The following is a 27,629-nucleotide window of genomic DNA, read 5'->3' on the forward strand; positions in this document are numbered from 1 at the left end:
GGGAGGACCAATTATCCAAGGGGGGAAATATTATAACGTAGCGTTTAGGAATATTTGCGCTGTCCGCACAATGACGTGGAAACGATAGCGCCGGTCGTAATAGAAACGCCCGCCGTCCATGTGCACAACTCCCGGACAAACTCATAACTGAATGAATGAATGAATGAATGAACGATCGAACGAACAATGAGAAGGAAACGCTTCGTTCTGTCGCTTTACACCAGCTAATCAATCGTTCTAAACGATTAATCAATCGTTAGATCAATAAAGGGAGGGATGAGGTTATGAGAAGGTATTGGCTTGAGGATGAAAATGACTGGAAACTTGAAAAAAATTAATTAATTAAACAACAATTGAAACAAGAAGCGAAAATTATTCAGTATTCTGACGTGACCACTTCACCAAGAAGATATCGATCTTCTTCCTTTAAATTTGTTTATAAACAATATGGGAAGAAAACGCCAGATAGTTCATTGAAATGGAAATCACCAAAATCAGATGAGTCGAGAAGAAAGTCTCTGTGTGTTAAAATTCCCTCTCTGGCCGGTTCTCTACACAGTACATTTCCTATCAATCTATAAAAATTAATTAATTAATTTGAGGTCTATGACAAACTTTGAGGTTACTTATAGCCACCAATTAACTGGATAATAAAGGATAAGCGAAAAAGTTATGGATGGACGATACGCGTTGATCGTTAATCCACATAAAAGGGAGGCGCCTACGCGTCCCACCCCAAATCAGAATTTGTTTAAGGTTTATGAACCTACAGGTGGAGCCTAAATTCCCCTGGGTGGGCCAAACCATGAATCAAGTCAGTGTTTTTTGCCTCGTAGAGAAGTCTGCTAGCGATGTCGACCTCAAAGGGAAGGATAAAAGGCTTTGTTGGCTCAGCGGCGGTTTCGAGACGGTTCTGAATCATCGCTCGAGGGATCAACTTCATTCAGTGGCCATTTAAGGGCAGACACGAAACGGATTCCTAGACTACAACCTTAATCTATCCATTTAGTATTCAAATCTATTGTATTCTCATGTATTTTTTCCTATTCTATTATTTTATTATTGTATTCCATTTAAAGTAACATTAATCAATAAATTTAATCAATTTAATCTCCGACTTTTCGTTGTCACCGGACGTCAAGCTTGTTTTGTTTACTCTTTTGAAAATTCCAAATCTTTATTGGACCAGCTGATGTAGGGGAACAAAAATGGTTAAAATAATTTTAGTTTTGCTTGGGTTGAAATAAAACGTCATTAAAATAGCGTCTAATATTTTTTCGGGCTAAAACCTCTAAAGAATACTTCATCGGGCCCTAAAAAATAGTCGAAAAATCATGTTTTGTATTTTCGGTGCTTCTCAGACACACATGTATTTTTTTGGAAATGTCCATTTTGTGTTGGCTGAGGTAACGCATCAAATTAGGTGACCACAAAGATCGAATTTCAGAAAAAAAACACATCACAGGGTTTTCTGTGTGTCCTGGAATGGCACTGGATGGCACGATGCAGCGCTGCCGGTGGTTTTGATGTCTAGTAATAATATATTTATTTATTTTTTAATAAAAACAATATATAGCGACCCTAGCAATAGCAATTACCCATAGGTTAGATTAAAACGAGAAAAATGCAAAATGAGTTATTGGTTCGCGTAAAAATCGATTAATTTCAGGTCTAGCTACAGTTTTCTCCTTGAATTTTGAATTTATTCCACCTGCTTCGATTCGTATGTAGAAACTGTGCATAAAAAATGTAAAATTTAAGATTGCACTTTATTTTTTATATATGAGATCAATGTCATCAAATACAAAACACTTTTAGAATATTACGGTGACACAAACAATTAGCGGTTGTAAGGAAGACGAATCAGAAAAAAAAGATTTACGTAAACAAAATACGTGGGAACATTCTCGGTTTGTATGGAATTCTTCACGGAAACACAGAAAGAAAAAAAGAACGGAGAAATGCGAGAGAACACAAAGAGAAAGAAAAGAAAAGAAAAGAACAATGTGCAGGTAGTACCTTCAATTATCACGAAAAAAAAATAAATCCAAGCAAGATGGGCAAATTTAATGAGGAAAATATGAAGAACAGAATCGAAAAACTTGGAAAATGACAAAGAACACCATCAAAAAATATGTTTTCAGCCAAAACATTACAAATATTATGCCTCCTTCGCTGCTAAACAAAAACGAAGAGGTTTTGAAGGGGAATTTTTTGAAAATATCGTAATAAATATGTGAAATAACGTGGGTTTTTTTTCATCAAAAGATGAAATCTAAGTTGCACGTTAAAATCTCTCCACGATAATATCAGATTCTTCATCGATGCTTGTTCGTGCGCTATCGCTTCCCCATTCCATGGATATATTCCCCATTTGTCGTTCGATCATCGCTTTTTCTTCCATTAAACGCTTTAAAATTCCTTCCTGAGCGTAAATACGAAGTTCATCTCCTGTTCCATCATCATCCTAGATGAAATTCATTCCCATTTCATTTCTTTGCCGAGGCTAAGCCTAATCTCTTTATTTTTTATTTTTGATCTGCCTAAATTCTCCTAAATTCTTTCTTTCCTTTCTTAATCTCAGCTAAGAAGGAAATAGAGCGTTGAGAAACAAACCTGAATGGAGGATTTGTCCTCCTTGTTTGGCTGCTCCTCTTCCTCCACTTCCTTCACCGTTCTGTTAGGCTTCACCGTTTTAATTCTGATTATCGTGACATGTTCTCGGTCGGATTTTTCCTCTTCTTTCTCCTCCTCTTCTGGTGGTTTCTTTTGAAGAGTCGATGATTTGCGGCCAAAACGAAGTCGTGAGGAAAATTTTCGAATCACCGCTAACGGTCCTAAATATGCGTGTGTGTGTGTGTGCGATTGGTATTTTTATGTCTTTGTTCCCTCAATTAAGGAGAAAGAGGTGTTTTTTTTTCTACCAACCAGTTTCATTTATTTCCGCTTCTTTAACGACACGACTGGCAACAGCTTTGTAAATGAGGTTACGCCAGAGATCGTCCGGTGTGTCCTGTACTTCTGGGACACCGTTGATCAAAACACGACCGTCGGTAGTGTAACTAAAAATGGAAGAGATTGATCGGAAATATCGTAACCGGAATGTGATGCCACTGTCGGAAGAAACGCTGGATCCATTCGACTGTGCCCTTCAAGTATAAATTAGCAATTGTTTTCTTTGAAAGAGTTCACATGAGTACAGAAGGTTTTTCTCCTTCTCCTCCCATCACCGATGCTTCAAAAAAAAAGAGCTCTGTTCGTCTAAAATTTAAAAAAAAGAGCAATCTTGGTAAATTAACTGATGGTATAAAAATTCAATTTTGGTAAATTAACTAATGATGTAAAGATTGGAAAAAATTGTCTTAATTAAATCTAATTTAAGTCTAAATTAATAAATCTAAATTTTTCTAAAAAAAAGAACAATTTTGGTGAATTAATAATTAATAATTTTTGGTAAGTAATTTTTTAAAAAAAAGGAACAATGATTGGTATTATGAACCAATTAGTTCCAATTAGTTAGTTCCGATTTGTCAAGCAAAAAGCCAAATTTGAAAATTACAAAAATTAAAACCTTTATTTTTGCCATTGCATAAGCAATTACTGATTTTTTTGAGTAATTACTACTTATGTAATATAATATATACTATACTGTATTGTATTTATCAACTTAAATTATTAAATTAAGATTAAATTTATCAATTCATCAATTTATTAAATAAAATTTATCAATTTAAAGGCTGCGTTACTTTCTCACTGTCGCTTGAATTTTTTTCTCGTCACGTCACTGTAGGAGAAGAATTTCCGTGGCCACCCCCAGGACGTTATGACAGCAGAAAAATTCACTCACGTCCTGGAATCCTTCGATGGTTTTCGTTCATAGAGGGAACTTGCACGAGCACTTGCATAAAATTCCACTGATGAATCAGAGCCGACATTCATTATACCAATCATTGTTCTTCTGAAAAGGAGAGGATTTTGCTGCTGCTATCCAGAAAAGATACAAAGACGGGAATCAACGAGGAAATTTCACGAAAATCGTTTCGGAAAGTGATTTTTCCCGGGAAAAACATTAAGGGAAACGGAAGGAAACGTTGAACCGCTGACCGTATTTCACATTCCACTAGAACCTGTCATATGAATAAGATGTTTCGACGATGTTCTCTTTGTCGGAACAGGTACTCGACAATTTATTTCCACATTAAAGCGTCCTCGGACATTTTCTCTTTTTTTTTTCTTTCGGAGACTGATAGAACGAAAAATAAAGGCTACAAGATATTGCTGAACACAAACGCGGTCAGGATTCTAAAAATAACACAAATCATTGCCCATGTTCGACTGTCTTTGAATCTCGGCCTGGTGAAACGTAGTTTTAAATTGAATTTCTTGAGTTTGTCTAGCGTTTGGATGCTTTCTGTAGGATGATGAGGCGCTTGAGAGGATAAATCACTAATGGTTTTGATTTTCCAGGCTCTAACGAAGGCGATAACGTCGAAACGTTAGCTGTTGTTTAATAAAGACGATCAATACCAATCTTGGCTACAGCTCAAGAAAATCAATTAAAAATAACACAGATCAGCTCATCCAAGGAATCCGAAAACGAAGCGAAATACGTGGTTTTGCGACCCCGAAGATGTTAAATAAGTGAAGTTTGTTATCGAGAATCATTGTTGTTGGCCAAATAACGGATACACCTGCTTGACAACTTTTTTCCCTTCATACATTCATGATTGATGATAATCACGAACGTTCCTTTCATTATTTTTTAAGGTTCACGTCATCATCGATTAGCAATGACAGAAATTGCGCGGCTGCAGTTGCAGATTATTACGTTTTTTTAGATAGAATTTTTACAGCAAGGGACGAATTTGTGTGAGGATGACAAAAAAATTCCTTAAAGTCAAAAGTCTTTAAACAGGATTCGTAGGTATGAACGTGAAGTTTCATTATCTTTGTTCCGATTTTTTTTTCTGACAGATTTTATCTTCTTCTAAGGTGAACAAGCCGGACAGCGTTGTTAAACTGTTTCGCTTAGAATTTTCTTTCCAAAACAACAAAAAAATAGTGGTGTAAAAATACGATACGACAAAATACGGGGAACGATGCGCGCTGCCACGTTTTGTTTGCACTAGTTGTACTAATTAATTTTTTTTGGCACATACCGAAGTGACTTATGTGCACATCGAAGACCGCGCGCCGCGACCGCGACGCTGCCGCTTCAAAAGCTGCAAGTGTTGCGAGCACATTGGTTCGCATTCGAAGGAACGACACTCAGTTCTCCCCTAGCCAAGTTAATTGTGTTTAGTTTTGTCCAAGCGTGCCCGGAAATCGCCCGCTCATATCTACAATTTTGAAGCGGACTATAAATGCTCATTCTCTACTCACTTTTAAGCAAAATGAGCAGCTCTGTGAATGAATGAATGAATGATGAATGATTAGATAAGATGAGTGATTAGACAAAAAATGAAGATAAAAAGTGAGATAATGGATAACTAGTAAAAAGTAAAGAGTAAAAAGATTACTCCCTACGGGCGGAGGAATAAGCGAATGAATGACGATTTGGTGGTCGAATAAATTAGGAGATCAGGGAGTAGGCGAATGTATGAACGAATTGATGAATATATATGAATAGATTAAAAGCTCAACTAGTAGACGAATGAATGAATGAGTGAACGACGAGTGAGTGAATGATTGAATGAAATGAAATGAATGAATGAATGAATCAAATGAATGAATTAATGAATGAATGGGTGAATGAACTAACGGATGATGAACGAGTGGATGGATATATGAATCGATTAAACAGTCAGGACGAATGAGTGAATGAATGAAGAAATGAATGAATGAAATGGATGAATGAATGAATGAATGAATGAATGAATGAATGAATGAATGAATGAATGAATGAATGAATGAATGAATGAATGAATGAATGAATGAATGAATGAATGAATGAATGAATGAATGAATGAATGAATGAATGAATGAATGAATGAATGAATGAATGAATGAATGAATGAATGAAAATTTGATTTGGATTTCTAACAAAGGCTACCGATTAGAGAGCATTAGCAATTTGAGAGTATTTTTTGCAGAAGTACCTATGTAGCTGTTCGATGACCAAAATATTTTTCTTCCATAATTGTTATTATATTACTATTATTAACCATATTTATTTTACCCTAATTTTTATTCATTTATACATGTAAATCTTCTTCCGGAGCTGAACAATTAATTATTTGTGGGATCATCGGGGAGGGGGCGAAAATGAGGTGATTCACTGGAAGAGTCGGTCCGGCGCCGAAGAATCTAAAAGAACTCTATGAGAAAACCTCTACGACGAGGGATTCGAAACATATCTGAATCAGTCAATTATGAATGCATTAGTTCGCACGTGATTCAGAGACCCGATTTAATCTCGGAGGAGGGAAATCGGCAGAAAAAGCCGTGGTCACATTAGACGAATGAGTACAACTGAGCAACCTTCTGTAAGGAAAGAAGGCGAAGAAACAAGGGAAATTTCCGGAATGAGAACTGAACGATAACCTTCTGAGAATAGATTAAAGTGCAGAGAAATAGCGAATCGCATGTTTTTCATAGAACAATGATCGGTTCTAACAAAAATTCGACTATCGAAAAACCTGTTTGAATACGAATCGATCAGAAGAATGAGTAAGGAGGTGTGCGCAGTTAACCTCATCCTCATCGCATAGCTGAAGTACTATTGTTCCAGAAATCTGATGGATTTCGGCTAATGGTATAAGGACGAGTAAGTGGAACCAAATTCGCACCACAACGCATATATTCGTGAACGGACGACGACATCAAAGAAAAGATCTGCCGACAGACAGAAAACTTGATTGCGCGACCATAGCAAGAAGACCTTGATATCAGTGAAATCTATCGATTTTCATTGAGAAAATCGAAGAAAAAAAGCCGAAAGGTTTCCCCCAGAGTGAACAGAACTACTGAGGCAAACAAACCACTCCTGTGACGTGTATCGCTTTATTTATTGTTTGTTTGCTTTACTTGTTTACTTACGCAGTCATCGCGATGGAGCATCAAAATTTTGGAGTGAGCTGCTAGGAGTACAACAGGAAGAGATAGCACTAAAGGCTGAATATAGCTTAGGCCCATCATTTGGAATTCCAAGGGCTGTGATCTATGGGAATCCATGATGTGACTTCCTTTTAAAATTATTTTTGTTGGTAAATTTACTGAATTATCAAGAAATCAAGTTTGGAGAGATAAACGAAGAACAGAAGTGAAGTGAAAGCTGTACAATACGTTAAGATTCTACCGCATACAGTTACTGGGTCAAAGTGGTAAAATTTACAGTTAACACGGTGATTTATGGGTAGATCAAAAGTAAAGGGGCCGGTATAGCGCAGTCGGTTAGAGGTTCCGCTGCCTGTACCACCGATCGGAGGTTCGAATCCGCCACGGTGCTCACTAAGCCTTTCATCTCTCCGGGAGTCGATAAATTGGTACCAGTGGCTTATCTGGGAGGATAAAAACACTGACTTGACTCGTCGGCTAGCCCCAGTAAACCACTGTATAGGCCTCGTTACACGTTCGTAACCCCAAACGACTCTGAATTGAAGTGAACGTGATGGTGGGTCCCATACGGAGTGTCTGATGACAGACATTTTGCCCTTTATTCTTTATCCAAATGTGAAATTCTAGAATTTTAAGTATTTATCCACCGTCCTAAAAACCCTAAAACATTCTAAAAATTACGTGTGTTTGCTTCCCATTTGTAATTACGGTATCTCCAGTTCAGCAGCCGATACCGTAATTACAAAAGGGAAGCAAGCAGGTTGGATTAGATGTTAAACATATCCAACGAAAATATTATACAAAGCGAGAGAGATAGAGAGAAAGAGAAGAAGAAAGAAAGGGAGAGAAAGAGAAGAGAGAGCATTTTAAAGTCTAAATGTAGGAGCACTGTCTGAAAAAAATGAGACGAAGTGAAACAAATTTGCTTATATACAGATTTTTTGCAGATCAGAGTTCGCCCAATTCTCTACGGCAAAATTATCGTCGAATTAATCAAAAATAGAAGGGATGGTTACGAAATGAGCCGCTTTATTTCTCACGACCGACACGATTTGCGCAAAGACACAACGTAAACAAGGGAAACACTTTCACATCAGCGTATCGTACAGACTCCTCGCTTTGGGAATGTCAGCTGAGGAGCGGACGGGAAATCAAAAAAATCTCGTTCTGGTTGATTACACCGCCGACGTACTGTCTGTTCCCTGACTGTAAACGCTTGATTTGAGTGATTTCGCAATTTAAAATTAGATGTTAAAATTGAATATAAAGTTTTTTTTCTATTTTTAGGTACAAAAGAAAAATTTTTAAGCACATAAAATATATGAAGTAGAGGGTTTTCTCTACATAGGAAGAGGTGGTGTTCCTTAAATTAAAAAAAAAATAAACCTGGTAAAAATGTAAAATATAATAAAAAAACATAAAATAAATAAGTAAATATGAAAAAGAATATAAATAAAAAATATTTATAAAAATGTTAACTTACAGATTATTTAATAATAATATTATTGTATTATTATTCTTAATATAAGAACTATTAACTATAGTTGTGTAAGTTAGTTTATAACTTAACTTAATTTATGAATTATTCATATAAAAATAAAATATATAAAATATAAAATATAAAAAATCTAAAATAAACCTAATAAACCTAAACCAATAATATTAGAAAATAAACCTAAAAAAATAAAAAAAATGAAATTAGTAGGCTCTTTTGTTGTATTACGTTCCAATATCCGCTGTTCGCTCTTTGGAGATTTCTTCACGAAATGATATCGGGAATTTTGCAAAATTTCCGGAATTTTTACTATTTTCAATGGCTGTGGCCCATTGCACAAAATGCTGAATGTAAAACTTGCTGAATTTAGCTCCATATCTAGAGCATTAGTAGAAAAATACAATTTCTATTAAAAGCAATTTTTTCAAAAAATTAACTTTCAGTCATTTTCTGGGAAGGATCCTTTTTTTAATCCCCTCCGATATATTACCGAGAATATGGAATATCAAAGTGAGCTTAAGCTAAACTTCAAACATTTTTCATTACTTTAGAGGTTACTTTAGAGGTTACTCAAAGAAATGCTCAGATGGGCTTGATAACGAAATATCAGAGGCAGGTAGTGGCATTTTAAAGGATCTGATGATATTTCCAAAACTTTTAGCCGAAGGGAATTCGTTTTAATAGAAATTTAAGCAAAAAAATGCAAAAGAAAATCCTTTCCAAATATGATCAAAAAATTAAACGGCTGATTGAAACCACTCGTGTAATAAACACCGTGGAAATACATAGATTTGGTTTTCTGCACCATAATTTATAGAAAGAGAAAAATTCGAAAAACACAGGGTAAAACTTTGGGAGTGCCAGAAATGATCTCTAGCAGAGGTTCGCTCGCGATTTTATAGGAGTGAAGAGGTGGTCAAAGTAGTTTTGGAGACAAACGCATTCGCTACGAATGAATCCAGACGGAGGTCGGTGCAACTGCGATTGTGTTCGGCGAACTTGCAGCATTTGTTGCTACGCCCGCCTTCCGCTCCACTCGAGAGTGACACATCAACGGTGAAGGCCAACGGTCTTTTTCCCTGCCACCAATCTCCGGTAATTTAATTATGCGATGAAAAGATAGCGAGTTTTTCAGCTCTGACGTCCGTGGTTTGATTTTTGATTTTAAATAAAAAAAGGAGGAAATTACCATCATAGCACGTTCCTCGGACTTCCTTTGACCGTATAACCATTATGGAAACGAGGAAGAAGCCTAGTTGAACGTACACAGTTGTTTTGAATGATATTCCTCTGATTTTTCGTGAATTTAAAGGACGCTTTTGTTCACTGATCAATGTTCAGTGATCAGAAAATTCACGCACATAATTCCCCGGAGGATGAAAACAGTGATGAGGTCTGTGAAGTTGATTCTACTCGGCTCTTTAATTTTTCTTCAAATATTTCTTTCATCCGAAAGACAGAAGAAGGAGAGATCATTTCTGGATTTTTAAAATTTTTTAAAAGCATTTTTTGGGTTTGGAAACTAAGCTTGTTTTTTTTTTCAGGAAAATTTTCTCCTTTTTCCAAGTAAACTAAATTTAAAGCCTAACCCGCGTTCTAGTGATGGATAAAAGTTATGATTTTATTGGTAATTTTGTTTTTATAGCGGTTCTTTTGGTTGCGCTCAATAAATAGCTGAATTTCCACATTTAATAATTTTATTTCGAATAATGTGAAGCACTTGTGAAATACTTCAGATATTTTTAAATAAATTTTTAAATTTTAACCACGATTTATTTTTAAATAATTTCTTTTTGGAGCCGTTCTGCAAAACAGCTCCGTCGAGAATGGTTCCAGGGCGATGGGTTGGTGCACAGGAAGAGCCTTCCCATCGAGTACAACCCTGAATTCCCATTTGATAAGGATGTGGATTTAAAAAAACATTTAAACGTATTTTTCGTTTTTAAATGAAGACTACACTCCTATCTATACGCTCAGCAAGTTCGAAGGTTTTATTGGTGGATATATGGAAGTTGCTCAACAGTTGCATAGTAGAAGGCGACTTCATTCAATCTGGGTTGGTTAGGGAACGTCAGCCCATCCACGAAATAGAATTTTAAACATAATTCAAAAACGATGGATTACAACCCTGAAGTTATTCTTTCGTCTAAGCTCAATGGGACCTTAATCGCATGTGTGAACAGGTTGTAAACAATAAAGGTAAACTTTAGGTGTTATTTGAGTTTTTTTTTGGCGTAGCACTTGAGGCAGACAAGAAAATTTCAAAGAAATTAACTTGTTACTTTCAGGAATCAAATTTGCTGAGCAAGATTTTTTTCCTGAAGTTTTGGTTGAAACCCCCTCATTTTATAAAAGAATTGCTGAATGTGGTAGTGATGGAATGCACATAATTTGAATGTTTAATTATAACCGCCATCAATGGAGTTATGTACGTATTTGGTTGCAGGTCAACGGAAACCAGTTTGTAGTTGACTGAACGGCGCAAAAAAAGACATCATTAGTGGATTTGTCCGCAAATTTGCGTTGGCATCAAATGAAGATCGAGAAAGCCATTGCTTTATTTTACAATTGTAACTGTTTTCCGCAGTGAAGCGATATTTTTTCAGGATTGTTTTCGTCCTAGGATCCAAACACAGATCGAAAAATAGCTATCCCACCAAAGTAGAGTAGAAAAGAGTGGTAGAGTTTAGCATTACCGTTTAGATAGGCGATGTTCTAGTCATATCGCCTGAGTCCTTCTAAGTGATGGCATATGGTACGGTTCTACAAGGGTATGAAGTACCGTATTTTTCGTCTTTTCGCCATCCGAATACTTTGAGACCGTATCCAATACATCTGCCCTGAAAAATACAGTTGAAACGGAGCCATCGGAAAATTTTTCTTTGATCTAACTACACAATACTGTTTGGTCTCATTGAAACGATCCTTCGCAGTGGAAATTACCAGTATGTTTCCAGAAATATTTCCAGTGATAAAGCGAGTGGAATTTCCGTTGCACAACACGTTTTTCCATTCGTACTAGTTTCAATTGTATAACAATGTATTTAAGCGGAGCAAATTTTGCCGCTAGAGCGCATTTAACCCGTTTCAGGAATGATCTTTACTGGATATAGGCTCTGAAATGAAGCAGTAAAGTTAGCTGCAGGCTGAGACTCATGTCTCGTTAAAATTTTCTTCAATTATCAGTTCAGTTCTCATTTTTAATAGCTTCGTTCGTTGTATAGTCGATAATTTAATCTTTTCTGTTTTTTGTGTTTTTTTTTACATTTATTTGGGTCTTATCTATGTTTCTAAGATTTACTCTTTAGTGATTTTTACAAGATTTATTTCTTCCAAAAAATGATCTACAGTCTCTAGCAGAGAAACTCAACCTAGAAATGTGATATGTGTGTATTCTCACATTTCAATGTAATCCTCTAGCTCTGTCGTTGATGTGGAGTTATTTTTTGATTTTTTTCTGTGATTATTTTGATTTGATTTTTCTTGTACAAATGTGGATTCACGTTGTATCCTACACTTTTACCAGATATTTGCAATAAATCAATGAATTCAGCAGTTAGTGTCCTTAACTTTTTTCCTAAACTTTCTTTTTTTCTTCTTCTTCTTAAACAGTCCCACTTGACGGAGAGATAAGTAGTTTCTTAGAGCTGAAAACATACGATTCCAAGATAACTTTATGATAAAGTGGACTTCTGAAGAAGAAGTGCAACTCTCACGGAACTCAGCACTCATTCAATCGTGTTGCACTCGAAATTCGCGGCTTTTTCCCTCCTACCGGAGAAATGAGTCAGTTGCGTCTGTCGGAAGAACTCATCTCAAGAAGAGTTTTTCACTCGTTCCGCAATAATCAAAGTCTCTATTGTAATGTTTCAATAGCTCTTATGACTACACGTCTCCACCTCGTTTGTGCTGGAACAAGTTTTCTACGTGATACGTGAATGCAAGAAATGTCTTTCCGTGGTGATTTCGACTCGTCCTATACGTCCGTATTTGAGAAAAAAAAGAACATTCCATAATTTTCCTGTCTTTTCTGGCTATAAGAATTTCAAAATGGCACAACACATTAATTAGTTTCTAACTGATAATGAAGTATGCGATTTTGTGAGAGACCGACGAAGCCGGCGGCTGGTGCTGATTTTTTCGAGCCTCTTGCTCACAGCACAATTTTTTCCGCCAAAATAAATTGTTCATTGTTTTTTTCTGACGATCTCCAATTATCCATGTATGTCTCTGGAGGTGTTTTTTTCTGATCAATGCGGACCGGTTTCGAATAATTCCTGATATTCTGGATTCCTCGAGAATTGAGTTCCGCAAACAGTAATTTTCATCCGATGGAAATGTAGATGACACTAAACACTAATTTGAAACGTTACATTTTATCCGTTCACGTTTTTTTTTGTTTTTTTCTGCAGGAAATCTTCGAACACCTCTTTCTTAATTCACAACATAGAAGAGTTACATAGAGTTACAGTACAAGGTGATTTTTTCGACGAGAGGACCCTTATTTTAATTTTTTCTGCTTAATTCTGTCTGTAAAAAATTGGGAAGATCGTCAGATTTGCTGAATTAGCGTCATTTTTGCTATTTTAATTGCCATAATCGGTCAGTTACAATTCTGTAGAAGTCGGAATTTTTTTTTCATAGTTACACTCTGAAGGAAAATCATTAGGAAAGGAAAAGAATGCAGAAAAAAGTATACGAGCAGTTGTTAGTGGTCATAGTTCGTTAAAAGAAGCAGAGCACAACATCCACATTCTTTAGGATTAACAAGAATTTAATTACTCCGGATACAAACGAACCCAGTAATAACTCAGATACCATAAAGTCAAAGGCAAGATCCACCGGGCCTGGGACCAGTTTTCGCATCATTTCATTTCACATTTTCCCCATTTTCAAAAAAAAAATCATTTCACTTGACCCTTGAGTGGTCAATTGTGCGTCAAGGTTATTTTTTGCCGGGGTGAATTAAAAATAAATACATTCGCATTTCATCGGAGAAATGAATAAAATAGATAATTGAGCAAATTTTGCAACAAAAACGATCCACGTTGAATGCGATTCACGTGCACGCTTCGATAATGGCTCATGTCAACGGATAATTCGTGGATTTCTAGGTTTTTCTAGGAATAGGTGGAGGATTTTGCGAATTCTTCACTTTGCGCAAAGGAATACATTAGAATATTCACAAATTTTTATATTGGCTTTGTTTATTAGTGGTGCTAGAAGATGTTGATTATTATTTTTATTTATTGTTGTAAAGATCTTCACGATTAATACTATTTTAGTACATTTTTTTGATAATGATATTTTGATGTTTGTGCTGTTTAGTATAAGTATTCACAAGAGGATGAATCGCAATATAGGAGAAATATCCCGTGGACACAAACAAAATTAACCGTATCAGCAACATTCGGACAACATGAATAAATAATGAACAATAAACAATACGCACATTCACGTTCACGTATTAACGTTCACGTACCGGCGAATATGAATCCTCGTCATCGTTTTTTCTGGAGTAATAAAGGCATTCCAAGGGGTCCAGTGGTTTTCAGGAAGAATCGAGAAGTAGAAATTCGCGTAGAAATCGATCCACGCTGACTCAGAGGACTTCCAGGAAACAATGATCTCTCATTATGATCGCAGATCAATATTATCAGCGAGCTCAGTCAGCCAGAAAAGTAGGTTCCATTATTATTACTATTCAATAATTTTTTTCTACAATGATCCATGTTCGAGCTCTTTAAAAAAGTAGGCATTCAGGAAAAGTTGAATTCCAGTAAAAGGGAAAGATAGCATGGACAAATATACTCGACATCCTTTTTCTGGAGTAGTAAAGGCATCCCTGGGTCCAGTGGTTTTCAGGAATAATCGAGAACTGATAAATTGAAATCGATTCGCGCAGACCTTGAAGATTTCCAGGAAGCATCCATGATCTCTCATTTTGATCGCAAATCAATATCATCGGCGAGCTCAGTCAGCAAGAAAAGTGGTCTTTCATCCCACCAGTGGTGTGTTTACGCTTTGTTTGTTGCTTGCAAGTTGTTTTCAATAGTAGTAGAAATGAAATTCCCACATATTTCACTTTTTGACTCCTCAGTAACTCAGATATAGGATCGTTCCATACTTATATGCTCCTTAACTTTTTGGTCAATCCAATAAATAGGCTTTTGTCACTCTTCGTTGTCACGTTCGACGTTTATGTCACTCTGGAAAGATTTCTGTTGTTTTGGCTCTATTTTTTTCCCGTTATTTTGGAAATTTTGTGCATTCATCATAAACAGTCCATTTTTATCATTCGTGAAGGTTTCAGCGGTTTTCCTAACGATCATCCGCTATTAATTGTTAGAGAAACCGCTGGAACGCTTATAGTTTTTTTTTTCTCTCTCTCTCTCTCCAGGAATTCTTCCCGACATTCCATCCATGATTCACGTTAAAAAGAGGAACCAGTACATATTCAAATAGCATTGTTGATAAGATTGTTCTCTGATTTCTCGTGTCTCGGCGTTGAGGAGTCGAATGAAATTCAGCAAACGCTAAGAGAAAAAAAAGCGTTGAAGAGGCGATTAAAGAACTTGCAACGATCACAGAAAACTCGTTTAAAAACGAAGAAACTTTGCAAATGCAACTGAAATCAATAAGTATTTTCCTCGTCCCCTGCCTCCTCGTTCCGTCCTCTAACAAAAAGGATCCCCCTATAAGATATATTTTGGTCGAAATCATTTGAATATGGGTCCAGTATATTTTTTTTATGTTGGGAGGATAAATACGATGTAAATGAAACCTGAACTCTGCAACTTCTTCTTCCAAATCTGCAATCCAGTATTATTTGATTAATCATGATTCTTACTTCTGACAAGAAAAGAATATCACAAGAACAACTGAACTGGACGGCAGGGACCAGTTCTCGCCGAGTACTTTTTCTCATTTTGCATTTAATTAAAAACGTAATGCAGTCAATCAATGTGAACAAATAATGACAATAATAACAAAATAAAATAATAACAAACAAACAATCATTTCGATCTCGATTAAGTATATTTTTTTATGTTGGGAGGATAAATACGATATAAGTGAAATCTGAACTCTGCAACTTCTTCTTTTAAATGTGCAATCCAGTATTATCTGGTTGATTTACTGACGCAAATCTCGTTAATTTCGTTAAATTTGCGATGGTAATAGTTCGTTGCGGGAACCATTTGTTGGACAGGGATTTCCAGTGCTAGGATAAGTGGATATGGGTGAGTGGATCCGCTGCGAGATGCGTTCATCCTGCCAGCACTTCTTTACTGGATACCAAGATTTTTTAGGGTCAGGCGTATTTATTAATTCACGTATTTACTTATTATACTGCTATATTATTATTATTACTTATTTACTTAGTTATTTCACGTCTGCATAAATGGTAAGGATACGGGCTTTGATCTCCCTGCTTCGTTTCTTTGTCAAGCGTTCCGCATTGTCCACGTTCGACTACTACTGGATGAAGTATGGATATCAGATGATTTCGACTATATTTGATTTTCCAAGTGTTGGACGAAAAAGCTAAACTCGCAAGATGTACGGAGCAAGAATAACGGACATGTGGTTGTCCATTGTGAACTCCGTTCAGTGTGTTTATGGAGACCGAAGGGGCACCAAGGAATAAAGGTATTGGTTGGAGTAAGGTGATAACCGAGTACTGTATCGTATATGATGATGGTTTGTTTCTCACTCACTTCTTAACCTTCGTCGTATGGTACTTAAAGAGGCGGGTGTAGCGCAGTCGGTTGGAGGCTCCGTTTCCTGCACGATCAACCGTAGGTTCGCATCCGCCCCGCTGCTCACCAAGCCCTTCATTCGTTCGCGTTCTATAAAGTGATGCCAGACTTGATGATGAGACTTTGCGATCTTTGTGGAGGTCAGGCATCAGAATTTTCATCGAAATACTCTCAAGTTGTCTTAAGTTCGTTGGTGATCCGCATTTCCAGACCTCACTTGCTAAGAGGAAAAATCTAGCGCATTATTTGTTTTCTGTTTATGTTGTCATGCAAATCAATAGTTAGGAAAATCTACGTTGATCCTAAATGAGTAAGTCTAACAAGGAAGATTTCGGTTAATATTAAATAATCAAATCTGACAAAAGTTCACTTTCCCTAATTTGATCTTAGTTTATTATATATCTTAGCTCTAATGTCTATCTTAGTTTTGATTAATATGAAATAAATAAATCTAACAAAAATTCACCTTTTCTTATGGATCCTCACATCCTGATAGTGAATTTCTTCTCAGAAACTTGTCCGAAACTACAGTAGGAGTAGTAGATCGTGGTACAAAGGAGAATTCATCGAGAAATATACAGTAATCAACTGGAGGAGCAAATTTCCCATTTGAACTCTGCACCTGTGTCGGTTATGAAGTGGCGGTTTCCTGTAAATCAATCGATACATCGCTTGATATCCGACCTAGGTGTGTCGGAGTCAGCCATTCTCTATCGAACACCAGATTTGATCTGATGTTTTTCAGGGGAATATGGCATTAATTCAAGGAAGAAAAAATCCGAACTCACTCGTTTCCTAAACGATTAATAGGACACAGAATTCCTTCTTTTTCGGCAAGTTGAGTTCACTGCTGAGCTTCCAAACTCCTCGATTGTTTGCTACGTTGATTAGGTTTTTTAGAGTAGATCACACCTAGGAAAATCCATAACCCTCCGCCTATAAATAGCGAGTATCTGTGGTTGAGGTGCTCTTTGCCCGGTCATGCTCTTCATGTAAGTTGTTCTCGTGGTTCCATAGTATGATCCTGGCTTTTTCCCATTTTGATAAAAAAAGTTCTATTTTTAGATCTAGTCTTTTCTTCTTTGTTCTCTCTACCGTATCTTCTACTGTTATTAACACTACAGAACTAGTAAGTGGTTCCAGACTCGATTTAGGTTCTTTGTCGCGGGATTTAAACTAAATGGATCCTTTTTAGACATGTCCTCCTGGTTGGTTTGGATATCGTGATTCCTGCTACTTTTTCGATAATCCCTTGTTGGAGCACGATAAGGCGGAAATTAAGTGTTGGGAGATGGGATCGACACTTTTAGTTGTGGAAACACTCGACGAATATGTAAGCTGATTTGTTTTTTTTATTTCCTTTGTTTTTTATTTATAAATACGATGAGAGCCTCACGGTTAGCAAAGATTCTCCACGTAGCAAGGATTTTCCATGAGATATCCATTTTCCATTTCCATGTAGTAAGTAATTGCGAATAGAAATGCATTTTCATTTTTTTTCCTGGATTTGCAAAGAACTCTGTTTGGAGATCGATCAAATGGATCAAATAGGGTCTCCCTTATTAGTGAGATTCATAAAAAGAATAAAGATAAAGATAAAGATAAAGATGACAAAGATTTTAAGAAAGAAAGACAAAGAGACTTTATTTTTATAAGTCCAGAATCTTCTCATTCTACTCTTTTCTTGTATCTGGATTTACTTGTTTATTTGTATTCATTACTTGCCTCTTACTCTTGGCACGCCTTTGAGCGTAATAAATAAATAAATAAATAAATAAATAAATAAATAAATAAATCTGGAGAGTCACATTCTGGAAACTTTGGACATTTTCAGGAACTGATCACTGATCGTGCGAAGGAAAGCGCGTGGAGTTGGGTCGGTCTCACACAAAGCGATGACCTCGAGCACCATATTCCACAATGGAGCACGAGCGGAGGAGTTGATCCAATCCTAATGTGAGCTATAACTCGGATCAATCAATTTTGGTGACGATTGATTTGTCTGCAAATCCGGAATTATTTTACAATCAGCGATTATTTTACAGTAACTGGCTTGTAAAACCATATCTCGCGGTCTCCAATGGCTGGACGACTCAAGCAAAATGCGCTGCACATCTGAATGTTCCCGCCGGTCCATCCGCCTCCTGCACTTTCTTCCTACCATGTACTGTTCAGACATATTCTATATGTGAGAAAAATGCTACGCTTTTCCCTCGTATGTGGGAACATGGCTTAATAGGTCTGTAAATAGTTTTATTGTATGAGATATCACTGCTCTGTAAATAAAGAAACTACGATGCAAGATTATTTTGTGAACAGAAATTTAATGACAGGGATTTCGATTCCTGACTTTTCACGGTTGAACTCAAGGCATGTTCTACCGTAGGAATAAATAGACGAGTCGAGATAAGTTATGCCTTCTGCCTCACTACTTTTTCTCGAAGGACAACGAGTCGAACCGAGCATGTCATTTCGTTTTCTTTCGACTATTCCGACTATAGTTCGGTAAGCGCCAATCACTTGTATTCTTCCGCAAATCAGTTCGAAAATGTTTGATTATTCAGGATTCTTCTTCAAGGCAGCGTATCATTTGGACTTGGACGTGGTGCGGAATTCACAGCGAAAGCGGAGGGTTCGGCTAGTAGATTGGGAAATCCAGTTCCGCTCATTCTTCCTTGATCGTCGCAGAAAAAGCGCGGAAGACGCAATTTTTTCGGATCATTTCCGTCGCAGCGCTATGCACGCGCCGCGTCTAGGCGCGAGCGGTCGAAAATCGATGATGTTTTCTCACCAACCCATTCAAGTGGCACTAATGAATAGGCTGCTGCAGCGACCTGAACGTATACATCGAGGTACGTTCTAACGTATTTCGTTGGAACTAAAGTGGTTCCTACGACGTTTTTTTTAAGAACACTGGGGAAGAAAGATTGTCTGGGAGGATAAGAACACTGTCTTGACTCATCGGCTAGCGCCCACAAGGGATTGTAAAGGACAGTTACACGTTCGTGAACCTCAAACGATTCTGAGTTGAAGTGAACGTGGTGATGGGTCCCAAGCAGATTGGTTAACGCCAGGTACACTTTATCCTTTATCCTTTTACAACGATGCTCAACCACGTATTAAAAAATATTTATTATTATTATTATTAAAACATTAACAAAGGTAAAATTTGATGCCACCGATAAGAAAACAGAGGTAAAAGAAACATGACATATCACATACGATGCAAAGACCATGATTCTTACTTCTGACAAGAAAAGAATATCACAAGAACAACTAAGACAGACGACGGAGACCAGTTCTCGCCGAGTAATTTTCCTCATTCTTCACTTAATTAATAACGCAATTCAGTACAACCAATGTGAACAAAGACCATACAAAAGAAGAATTTTGAAAATTCTCATAGAACCACCGTTGGTGGTTGTTGTCGGTGTTTCCGTCGTTGTCGTATTCGGCTTTACGGTTGTCGCTTTCGGTTTTGCGGTGGTCGCAGCACTGAAATAAAAATAAAACAATAAAATATTAAAATATAATATAATAAAGTAAAATAAATAAAAATAAAACTAGCCATTGGATTTTTTCGATCAACGGCGGTGATGAGCGATCACAGACCTCGACACCATCGCAGATGCATATAAAAATACTATCCGCTCGCCGAAGTCGACATTGTTTGTTCGAAAGCGGTTGCATACACGTATCGTGGAAGAAAACGTAGCGATTAAGGGTAAGTCGAATCACATAGAAAAAACTGCTTGGATTTTCCGAAAAATGAACACTGATCGGGACACCATCTCGTTCCATATTCGCCCAACATTGGTTGTTGCAACTGAAATAACTCATCGAATTATCGAAATTGTTTATAGTTGTTGATTTCTATGACTTGAACTTGTTTATTATTTGCGCAGCCGCTTATCAATAGTTTTAAAGGCATCACTCCACGAATCTGAGGTGGTACGGATTTCAGGTGAAGTATTCGTATGCGGGATCGTAGATAATGGAGAGAAGGGTGATTCCGTCCACTTCTCCCTAATTGCCGTAAAACGTAAACGGCCCTGCTTCGGCCGTTCTGGCGCACTATTTTCCGCAAGGAAAAGAAGTACGACTGGAGCGCGCCAGCCTTGTGCACGCGCCGCATCTTCCGGGCCGTTTTTACGGCAATCAGGAAGAAATGGACGGAATCACCCCCCTCTCCATAGTCTCCCACCCCGTATACGAATACTCCGCCTGAAATCTGCACCACCTCAGATTCGTGGGGTGATGCCTTTAATATAAGAAAAGTCTGTGTGCGAATAATATACCAGCCCTACACTAATGTCATGGTAAGTATGTCGGTTATGTTTTGAGTTTTGAGGGACTTTCAGCAAACTTCTTCTCTAGGTGCCCATGCCCTCAAGCTCTTAAGGCCTCCTTTTTCACCTGAACCGAGAAAAGATCTCTGTATTTGATCCCGAAACATTTCTATGAATTCCTAATGAATGAATGTTCATCGAGATTTCACCTTAGTAAGTGCCCACTCTTTCAACAACAATTCTAAATATTTCCAACAGTAATAGCCAAAAAAGATTGATTTTCGACTATTTTATGGTCCGTTCCTTTGTTAGGCCTTTTTCAATGCTTCAGAAGTATTTTTCATCGTTTCACATGAATTTTTCCTACCTTTTTGGATCCTAGCATTTTTTTTTATCGCTCAGAAGCGAGAACCGTTGAACCAACGTATGAACATTCGATTTCATGTATCGGATAAATCCTCTGACATTAGGTCTTCGAGCGCCCACAAATGTTTCAGTCATCGAATTCTTTGGTTGACCTCAGAGGTTGTTAAGGCAGACTAGGCTAATTTAAATCCAGAATCAAGTTTTAAAAAATTAAAAATTGAAAGGTTGAAATTTTTTGGAAAAAAATGGCTGGAGCATTTTTGCTGTGTCGAAAATTTCGGAAAAAAAAATCTCTAAAGCCTTTGTGCTGTACTCTGACGCCAGAGAACTCTTACAAGTGGCAATTGTAGTTCAATTTAGTCAGTATACTCTATGAGTCCTTAAATAAGTAAATAAAGTGCCGAATCCATATGATAATGCTCTTTTCTAGCGGCCAGTCATTGAAAATAATTGAGACGTTAAGAAACTTACATTCGATTGTTGACGAGAACGTAGAGCGGATAATCCGGTGACGGTTTAACGACAAACATAACCTTAACCATACTGTCAATCCATTTCATAGTTATGCTTGTGTTTACGGTACTGTTCCAGTTATGATATTCCACAAAATATTCAGCCAATATGGTACCGTTCATCGGTGCCTCGTTACCGATAGGATCATTTGATTTCGGCCATTCCCCTTTTGGGCCACCGGGAGATGCGAAATCTTCATTCGCAGTGAGGGATCCGTGAACTAGAACGACGAAAAAGTACAGTCGCGGTGGTAGCATCCTTCAAATAAACGTTGCTCTCCAAATGGAACCGATTATATCAAAGAATTTCGACTACACGAGGGAAATTGTAGAATTATTTGTTTTCGACTGCGATGCGTTCAAATTAAAGGCAGCATACCACGAATCTGGGGTGGTGCCGATTTCAGGTGGTCCGTACGCGCCACTCTTGCACGCGTAGCGTCCCTTACTGCCTATGGGGGCGGTCCGAATTGATTTTCGACGAATCGCAGGGCGAAGGCGGTGCAAGGGGTGGAGCGTTGCAATGGACGGCGTCGTACAAAACAGCATTCTGGAGGCGGCTGTTTGCAGTGATTCAGGGAGAGATGAACGGAACCACCACGGTCTCCATAATCTACGATCCCGTATACGGATACTCCACCGCAAATCCGCACCACCTCAGATTCGTGGGGTGATGCCTTTAACCTGAGCCCTAGGCCAGAAGAATCAGGAATCTATCAGATCGATGGATGAAGGCGATCGATCATTTTGCCGACCACATTGTTCATTAAAATATCTTTGTTCCTATACAAAAAGATACTAAAAAACCCGAGAAAGTGAAAAAGCAAGTGAAAAAGTGAGAAAGCAGAGTAAAGGAGGTGCCATCGAGGAGGAAAAACACTTTCCGTCACTGTGAACGCGTCGCAGTCGATCAGATAGGGCCACAAGTTCCAAAATCGGCACGAAAGTATTATCCCGACAGAAAAGGCGAAAGAAAATCAATTCATTGAAACAACAAATGAAACAAATAAGTTTAAAAAAACTACAAATAGTAGGACTAATGCTCTTGTTAAGAAACTTCTAGTACATATTTCTCCCGTGTTTCGAAAGCCAGAGAAATGTAGTAGATGAAAGACGTACAGGAATTCTTAGTGCGTTCTACAGAAGTTGGTTGAAAAACAAGGCACTACTTATGAAGCTCTTTTACAGTGTTTTCTTCAGACAACCCTGAAATTCACGCATTTGTTGATGCATTTGATTTCTCGCTAGAGCTCACAAAACTATGCGGGAAGTTCGACTAAAAAGATTTGTAAGACTCACGGTCACCTACAATAAACGTTTACACTATGGGACCCTCTCGCAATGAAAAACGCTTGTTCTTGATATTTCAGCTGGAAAGGTGTAGCATATTTGTCCTAACTGTAGCAAACGGGGACCGCTGGTTCCTCTGCACCTGCGTACGCCTTTGTACCAAATTTTAGTTCGTTTTCCGAATATAATATGTCGTTTTGAACGAAAGAGCACGTTTTAGGCAGATTTACAGTATTTACTAATACGGTAACGTCAATAACCACCAGCTACGCAGCTTAAGAGGTGAAGGTCTCGGAGGGACGAGCCACATCCTGTGAAATCGCTTACCATTCCTATTGTATTATTAGCTTTGCTCTTTCTAAGGATGAAAACACTTTATGATCTCCCCTTCTCTCTCTCTCTGTCTCTCTCTTCTCTCCTCCTCTTCTACGTTTTGTCTCATGAGGGCCAAGATCCAAAATAGGCAAATAGCCAATTATTTAGCAGCTACCGTGCCAGCAGGAAACTTGAATGAATGGTCGTTGAATTGTCGTCGGGTAAAAAGGAATTTTTTAATACCACTTTAAATTTTTTGTACCAGTAAGCTATAGAACCTTGGCGAAGCTAGTGTTGTCCGTAATTTCTTATTCTATAGGCGAACGACGTTGAAAGACGAAAAAAAACAGAGATCGTGGATCCAGCTAATGTTTTACGATTTTCGCTATACCGATCCATGGCGCTCGTCGTCACGATTACCGCAGCACGAATTAATAAAAGAATAAACGCTTTGAACAAAATTGTACATTATTTGCAATAAGGGTGAAATATGAATGTCAAGTGAAAATTAACTAATTAATTTATTTATTTATTGAAAGCACCTGCAGGTGTGCCATAAAACAAAAAAAAAACAAGATGGAAGAGATCTCAGTAGAATTTCGAAAAGGAAAAGCAAAATCAAGCTAGCTGGAAAGATTTGAAAATTTGAAATTGAAAAGTCTTCTTAGCGTGTCTGTGTTCGATACGGTGTTCTTTCTTGACGTGCATTTCAAAGTATAACCTGATTGAAACTCGGCTCTAGACATCAGCTCGAAAGATCATTGCATACGAAGAGACGCAGTGCGTCCATTAATGTCCTCGAGAGTACATTTTACCGCCACTTCAGCAAATTGATCGATCATTCATTTATTTTAAAAAATTTGAGAGATAAAACCGAGAATTTCTTCGTATTTATTGTTATTGGATAGTTTTTTCCTTGTATTTAGTGCGGATGAAATTCATACATTTCAACCATTTATTACTATTATATTTACTTATTTTATTATCTGATATATTTATTTATTGTTTTATTTATTTATTTTATTATATTATATTTTTATATAATTATATATTTTCCGGAAACATCTATATATTTATATATTTCTGGAGAGCACGATGTTACTGTCATTTTTTTGGCGCTGGAGAAATTTCCAGAAAAAGGAGGTGGGAACACGAAGCAAAATCTGAAAAAAATCCCATTTAATATTGAATTTGACTGGTCAATCGAATTTAAACTAAGTTGCTCCTTCTTAAATTTTTTTAAAAACAAAATTTAGAGCACAGGAAGAAGATTTAGCTCAGCAAGCACAGTAGTGTCGGAAAAAATTAAATTATTCTCATCAATTTTTGAGAAAACAAGCTAAATAAACACATTTTAACAGAAAAAAAGTGGATAAAAACTACTCAGAGCGTTGAGTACAGGGACAATATCTGACCCTAATACTTGTATTTCTATTATTTATAATAAATAAATAATAATGTTATATTTACAAAAAAGTAATAAATTTATAACAGAGTTTTAACGTGAGATATGAGTCAGAAAATATGCTTGATTTGCAATGAAAATGTTTTGAGCGCAGATGACGAGTGATCGTTTTCGCATCGATGTCATTTTGCGGAGGGAAATGTAATGAGTCAGATCAGATAGTGTTCTTGAACCCATGAAAGAATATTGAAAATCAATGAATTGTTTCAATTCGAGCAATGGCATTGATTTATAGCTTTCCTGTCACTTTTGTGACTTATTTCACCTGTGTCTCTACGAATTTTTATCATTCCATTCCAAACGGGAGAAAAACAAAACAGTTCATTCCTACTCTTGTCATTCCTACTCAGCTCTGGAATTTTTTTTCTTAATTTCATTTTTTTCTTAAGCAACTCTCGACCTAAAGTGTCAATAATATCCATAGCTTTTTCCCTAACTTTAACACACCAAATTTTCTTTTCAGCTCTGCGTACGGCGACAAAACCGTACTAAAAGAGGCAGATTTGCGTTCAGTGAAGGAGTGGGACCTTATGGGGAACAGCGAGAGAACACCTTTATGAATAAATTATTTGTTTCTTTATATATTCCTCAACGTTTTTTCTAGTAAAGTCATTTCATTTGAGAACTAATTAATCTATGAAAAGAAAAACAAACAAACAAACAAACAAACGACTAGGAAAATAACTATCTAATAGAATGAGATAGGTCACTTCTTAGCTCTCTGAGATTACAGTACTATTCTACACTAGTTTCTAATGAGTGAAAAAATGGAGATTTAAAATGTATGGACTTGGATTTTTGAAAAAAAAAAGAGAATGCAGGAACTAAATCCTGTAATCCTTAGATTTTTGACGACGACCTCGATTACACGCATCGCCAGTAGCAACTGTAAACTCGTGCATAGATATTTTTCATTATATTTTATTTAGTTACAATTTTTTAAAAACAAAATTCAAGCAATTCGAGGGATTTATGCGCACTGATCCCAGCAGAAGTGAGTACTTTTCAAGTTCGTTACAGGACGCATTAATGCTTTCATTGCAGATAGTGGTTCTATTCAGAACATGACAATGCCTTTCTTCTGAAGAGATGTCAAATTTTCTTTTATTTGCTTCTAGTATTCTCTGGTGCATTCCGTACTAAAATACTGCCATTATATCCTATGTAATACGCTGAGAAATAGCTTGAGAACTAGCTTTCCTCTGGCGGGAAAAAAGGAATGATAGACAGAAATGAGCGGAAATGAGGATGAGGAGAGGAAAGGGGAACGATGTAATAACCACATGCTTTAGAACGGCATGCATTTGACATTTAAAATTCGACGAAAAAAAAAGCCTGGTGATTCATTTTTCATTCGTGAGGTGAAGCCTATTGAAAAATTGTCATGCTTGAATTTCAAAGGGAAATTCCGAACTTTTGCGAGCAAAAAGAAGAAGAAGTAGACGCTATGCCAGCGTCAAACAACCCCATTTTTATTTACAAAAGTTATTTGTCCTTGTGTTTAATGATACGTAAGTACAGCTGTAGGATTTTCGTCAAGGACAAGCACCTGGATGAATCGGAATTACCTAGGTCATCGTACGGCAGGCAAACAACAAGTGCAAAATTTGTAAAAGAGAAAAGAAAGAAGAAGGAATGGTAGAAGGTAATTCTCAAAAATTTGTAAAAGAGAAAAGAAAGAATGAATGGTATGAATGGTAACGTAATGATTTTAAGGATGGCCCTGGGGTTGAGAAGGAATTGAACTGAATCCAGTACTAATGGAGCAAAAAATATGGTTTTGTTCTTCTTGTTGTTTTTTATTTGAGAATGTTTACCAGGAGAATATCTCAGATTTTTTTTGTCATTACACGTTTCTCACCACATTGCAACAGAATAATGTTTTATTGATCCACTGGGACGTCAGAAAATTATATGCGCTAAAAAAAATCTTTTCTTTCGTTCCATTCTTGCAATCCCCTTGTTCTGGCGCTGTCCTTTATTTCCTCGTTTTATTTTTTATTTTATTTTATATGCATATATTCATATATCTATTTTACTTTCTTCTACAATTCCTCTTAAAATTTTAATTGGAAAAGCTTCATAATAAATGGTTAACAAAAACACATTTTTACTACGTACATACACAAAAATATACAGAAGAAGGTAGTAAATTGTTGCTTAGATCCAGTATTGATGTGAGGTAACGTCGTTGTAGCCGGTTTATGGGACGCAGGAGACGACCGAGGAGGTACAGTGCTTGCTCCACCTATTGTAAACGGCCTCATTGGTGACGTATGTTTCACTGGAGCCATAGACGTAGTTGTAGTCGAGGATCGACGGGACGAAGACGACGTCCTAGTGGATCTTGTGGTCGTTTTGATTGTTGTGGTGGTAGTTTTTCTGCTCATTGTCGTGTGTTTTGCTGGTGTACTGAAGTTGTGGGAAGTAGACGTGGTCCGGTAAAATCCAGTAGAAGCAGAAGATGATGGATATATGATCGGTGGTGCGAAGGAGGAGGGTGAAATTTTGCTGAAATTTTCATAATAAAGATTTATGGAATGGTATACGTTTAAAATAGCAACTTCTATCTACATCGCTCCTTAATTTCACTTTTAATTCATACTCGGCCCCAGAAGTGTCCAACCAGCCTGACGCGACGCGTCCGCGCCGCGAGCGCAAGAAAACTGCGCCTTCGATGTATTTATTGAAAATGTTAGTCACTGACTATGTTGTGTGGTACAGAAACCGGAAGAAATTTTTAACCTACCAGTTATTTGCATCGAGAAGTGATGGAGAATCCGAACATTTTCGTTGATGGCTACCACATATGCATATAGAAACGTCATGTTGCCTTCGTGATCTGCATCTGACATTATCCAACGGTTGATCACATGAATCATAGGTTATCGCATAGTGTCTATGACGATCGCGTCGCATCACGATTGAGTTCTCTTTATCGTGCATGAAGTTTAAGAGCAGAGAGGAGCCGACATCATTAAGGGGAAACACACAATGTTTCATACATCTGAAAATATCAAAAATTACAAAATTAACCTCTTGGTTAGCTTCAACTTAAAAACATCCCTGCATCTTCCTTCA

General features: G+C 37.1%; 7 protein-coding genes across 9 annotated transcripts; 3 read left to right on the plus strand and 4 right to left on the minus strand.

Moving 5' to 3' along the window:
* Positions 1–2,287: 2,287 nt before the first annotated feature.
* On the minus strand, positions 2,288–3,951 carry RB195_020864 (uncharacterized protein; the record flags this gene model as incomplete). Of its 2 annotated transcripts, none has more annotated exons than XM_013443798.2 (4): positions 2,288–2,467; positions 2,617–2,837; positions 2,929–3,062; positions 3,848–3,951. In XM_013443798.2, 4 exons carry the CDS (start codon positions 3,949–3,951, stop codon positions 2,288–2,290), a joined length of 639 nt encoding a protein of 212 aa, XP_013299252.2. The 2 variants fall into 2 exon arrangements, with proteins under 2 accessions (XP_013299252.2, XP_064045262.1); XM_064189381.1 differs by having other exon boundaries at positions 3,848–3,939.
* Positions 3,952–15,788: 11,837 nt separating this feature from the next.
* RB195_020865 (uncharacterized protein) lies at positions 15,789–17,118 on the plus strand (the record flags this gene model as incomplete). Its single annotated transcript, XM_064189382.1, has 3 exons — positions 15,789–15,862; positions 16,893–16,999; positions 17,057–17,118. The coding sequence occupies 3 exons, from the start codon at positions 15,789–15,791 to the stop codon at positions 17,116–17,118; spliced, it is 243 nt and encodes an 80-aa protein (XP_064045263.1).
* A 174-nt stretch (positions 17,119–17,292) lies between these two features.
* Positions 17,293–18,697, plus strand: RB195_020866 (uncharacterized protein; the record flags this gene model as incomplete). The annotated part of the gene is made up of 6 exons (XM_064189383.1): positions 17,293–17,303; positions 17,377–17,440; positions 17,507–17,644; positions 18,146–18,267; positions 18,357–18,550; positions 18,645–18,697. 6 exons carry the CDS (start codon positions 17,293–17,295, stop codon positions 18,695–18,697), a joined length of 582 nt encoding a protein of 193 aa, XP_064045264.1.
* A 27-nt stretch (positions 18,698–18,724) lies between these two features.
* RB195_020867 (uncharacterized protein) lies at positions 18,725–19,342 on the plus strand (the record flags this gene model as incomplete). Of its 2 annotated transcripts, XM_064189385.1 has the most annotated exons (4): positions 18,725–18,816; positions 18,876–18,943; positions 19,068–19,163; positions 19,221–19,342. In XM_064189385.1, 4 exons carry the CDS (start codon positions 18,725–18,727, stop codon positions 19,340–19,342), a joined length of 378 nt encoding a protein of 125 aa, XP_064045265.1. The 2 variants fall into 2 exon arrangements, with proteins under 2 accessions (XP_064045265.1, XP_064045266.1); XM_064189384.1 differs by lacking the exons at positions 19,068–19,163; positions 19,221–19,342 and having other exon boundaries at positions 18,876–18,990.
* Positions 19,343–19,658: 316 nt separating this feature from the next.
* On the minus strand, positions 19,659–27,551 carry RB195_020868 (uncharacterized protein; the record flags this gene model as incomplete). Its single annotated transcript, XM_064189386.1, has 4 exons — positions 19,659–19,806; positions 21,438–21,737; positions 26,670–27,059; positions 27,298–27,551. The coding sequence occupies 4 exons, from the start codon at positions 27,549–27,551 to the stop codon at positions 19,659–19,661; spliced, it is 1,092 nt and encodes a 363-aa protein (XP_064045267.1).
* Positions 21,434–21,736, minus strand: RB195_020869 (uncharacterized protein; the record flags this gene model as incomplete). Its single annotated transcript, XM_064189387.1, has 1 exon — positions 21,434–21,736. The coding sequence occupies one exon, from the start codon at positions 21,734–21,736 to the stop codon at positions 21,434–21,436; it is 303 nt and encodes a 100-aa protein (XP_064045268.1).
* Positions 26,935–27,403, minus strand: RB195_020870 (uncharacterized protein; the record flags this gene model as incomplete). The annotated part of the gene is made up of 2 exons (XM_064189388.1): positions 26,935–27,059; positions 27,298–27,403. 2 exons carry the CDS (start codon positions 27,401–27,403, stop codon positions 26,935–26,937), a joined length of 231 nt encoding a protein of 76 aa, XP_064045269.1.
* Positions 27,552–27,629: the final 78 nt, after the last annotated feature.

The sequence above is a fragment of the Necator americanus genome, chromosome II (genome assembly GCF_031761385.1).
Source record: "Necator americanus strain Aroian chromosome II, whole genome shotgun sequence".
NCBI lineage: Eukaryota > Metazoa > Nematoda > Chromadorea > Rhabditida > Ancylostomatidae > Necator > Necator americanus.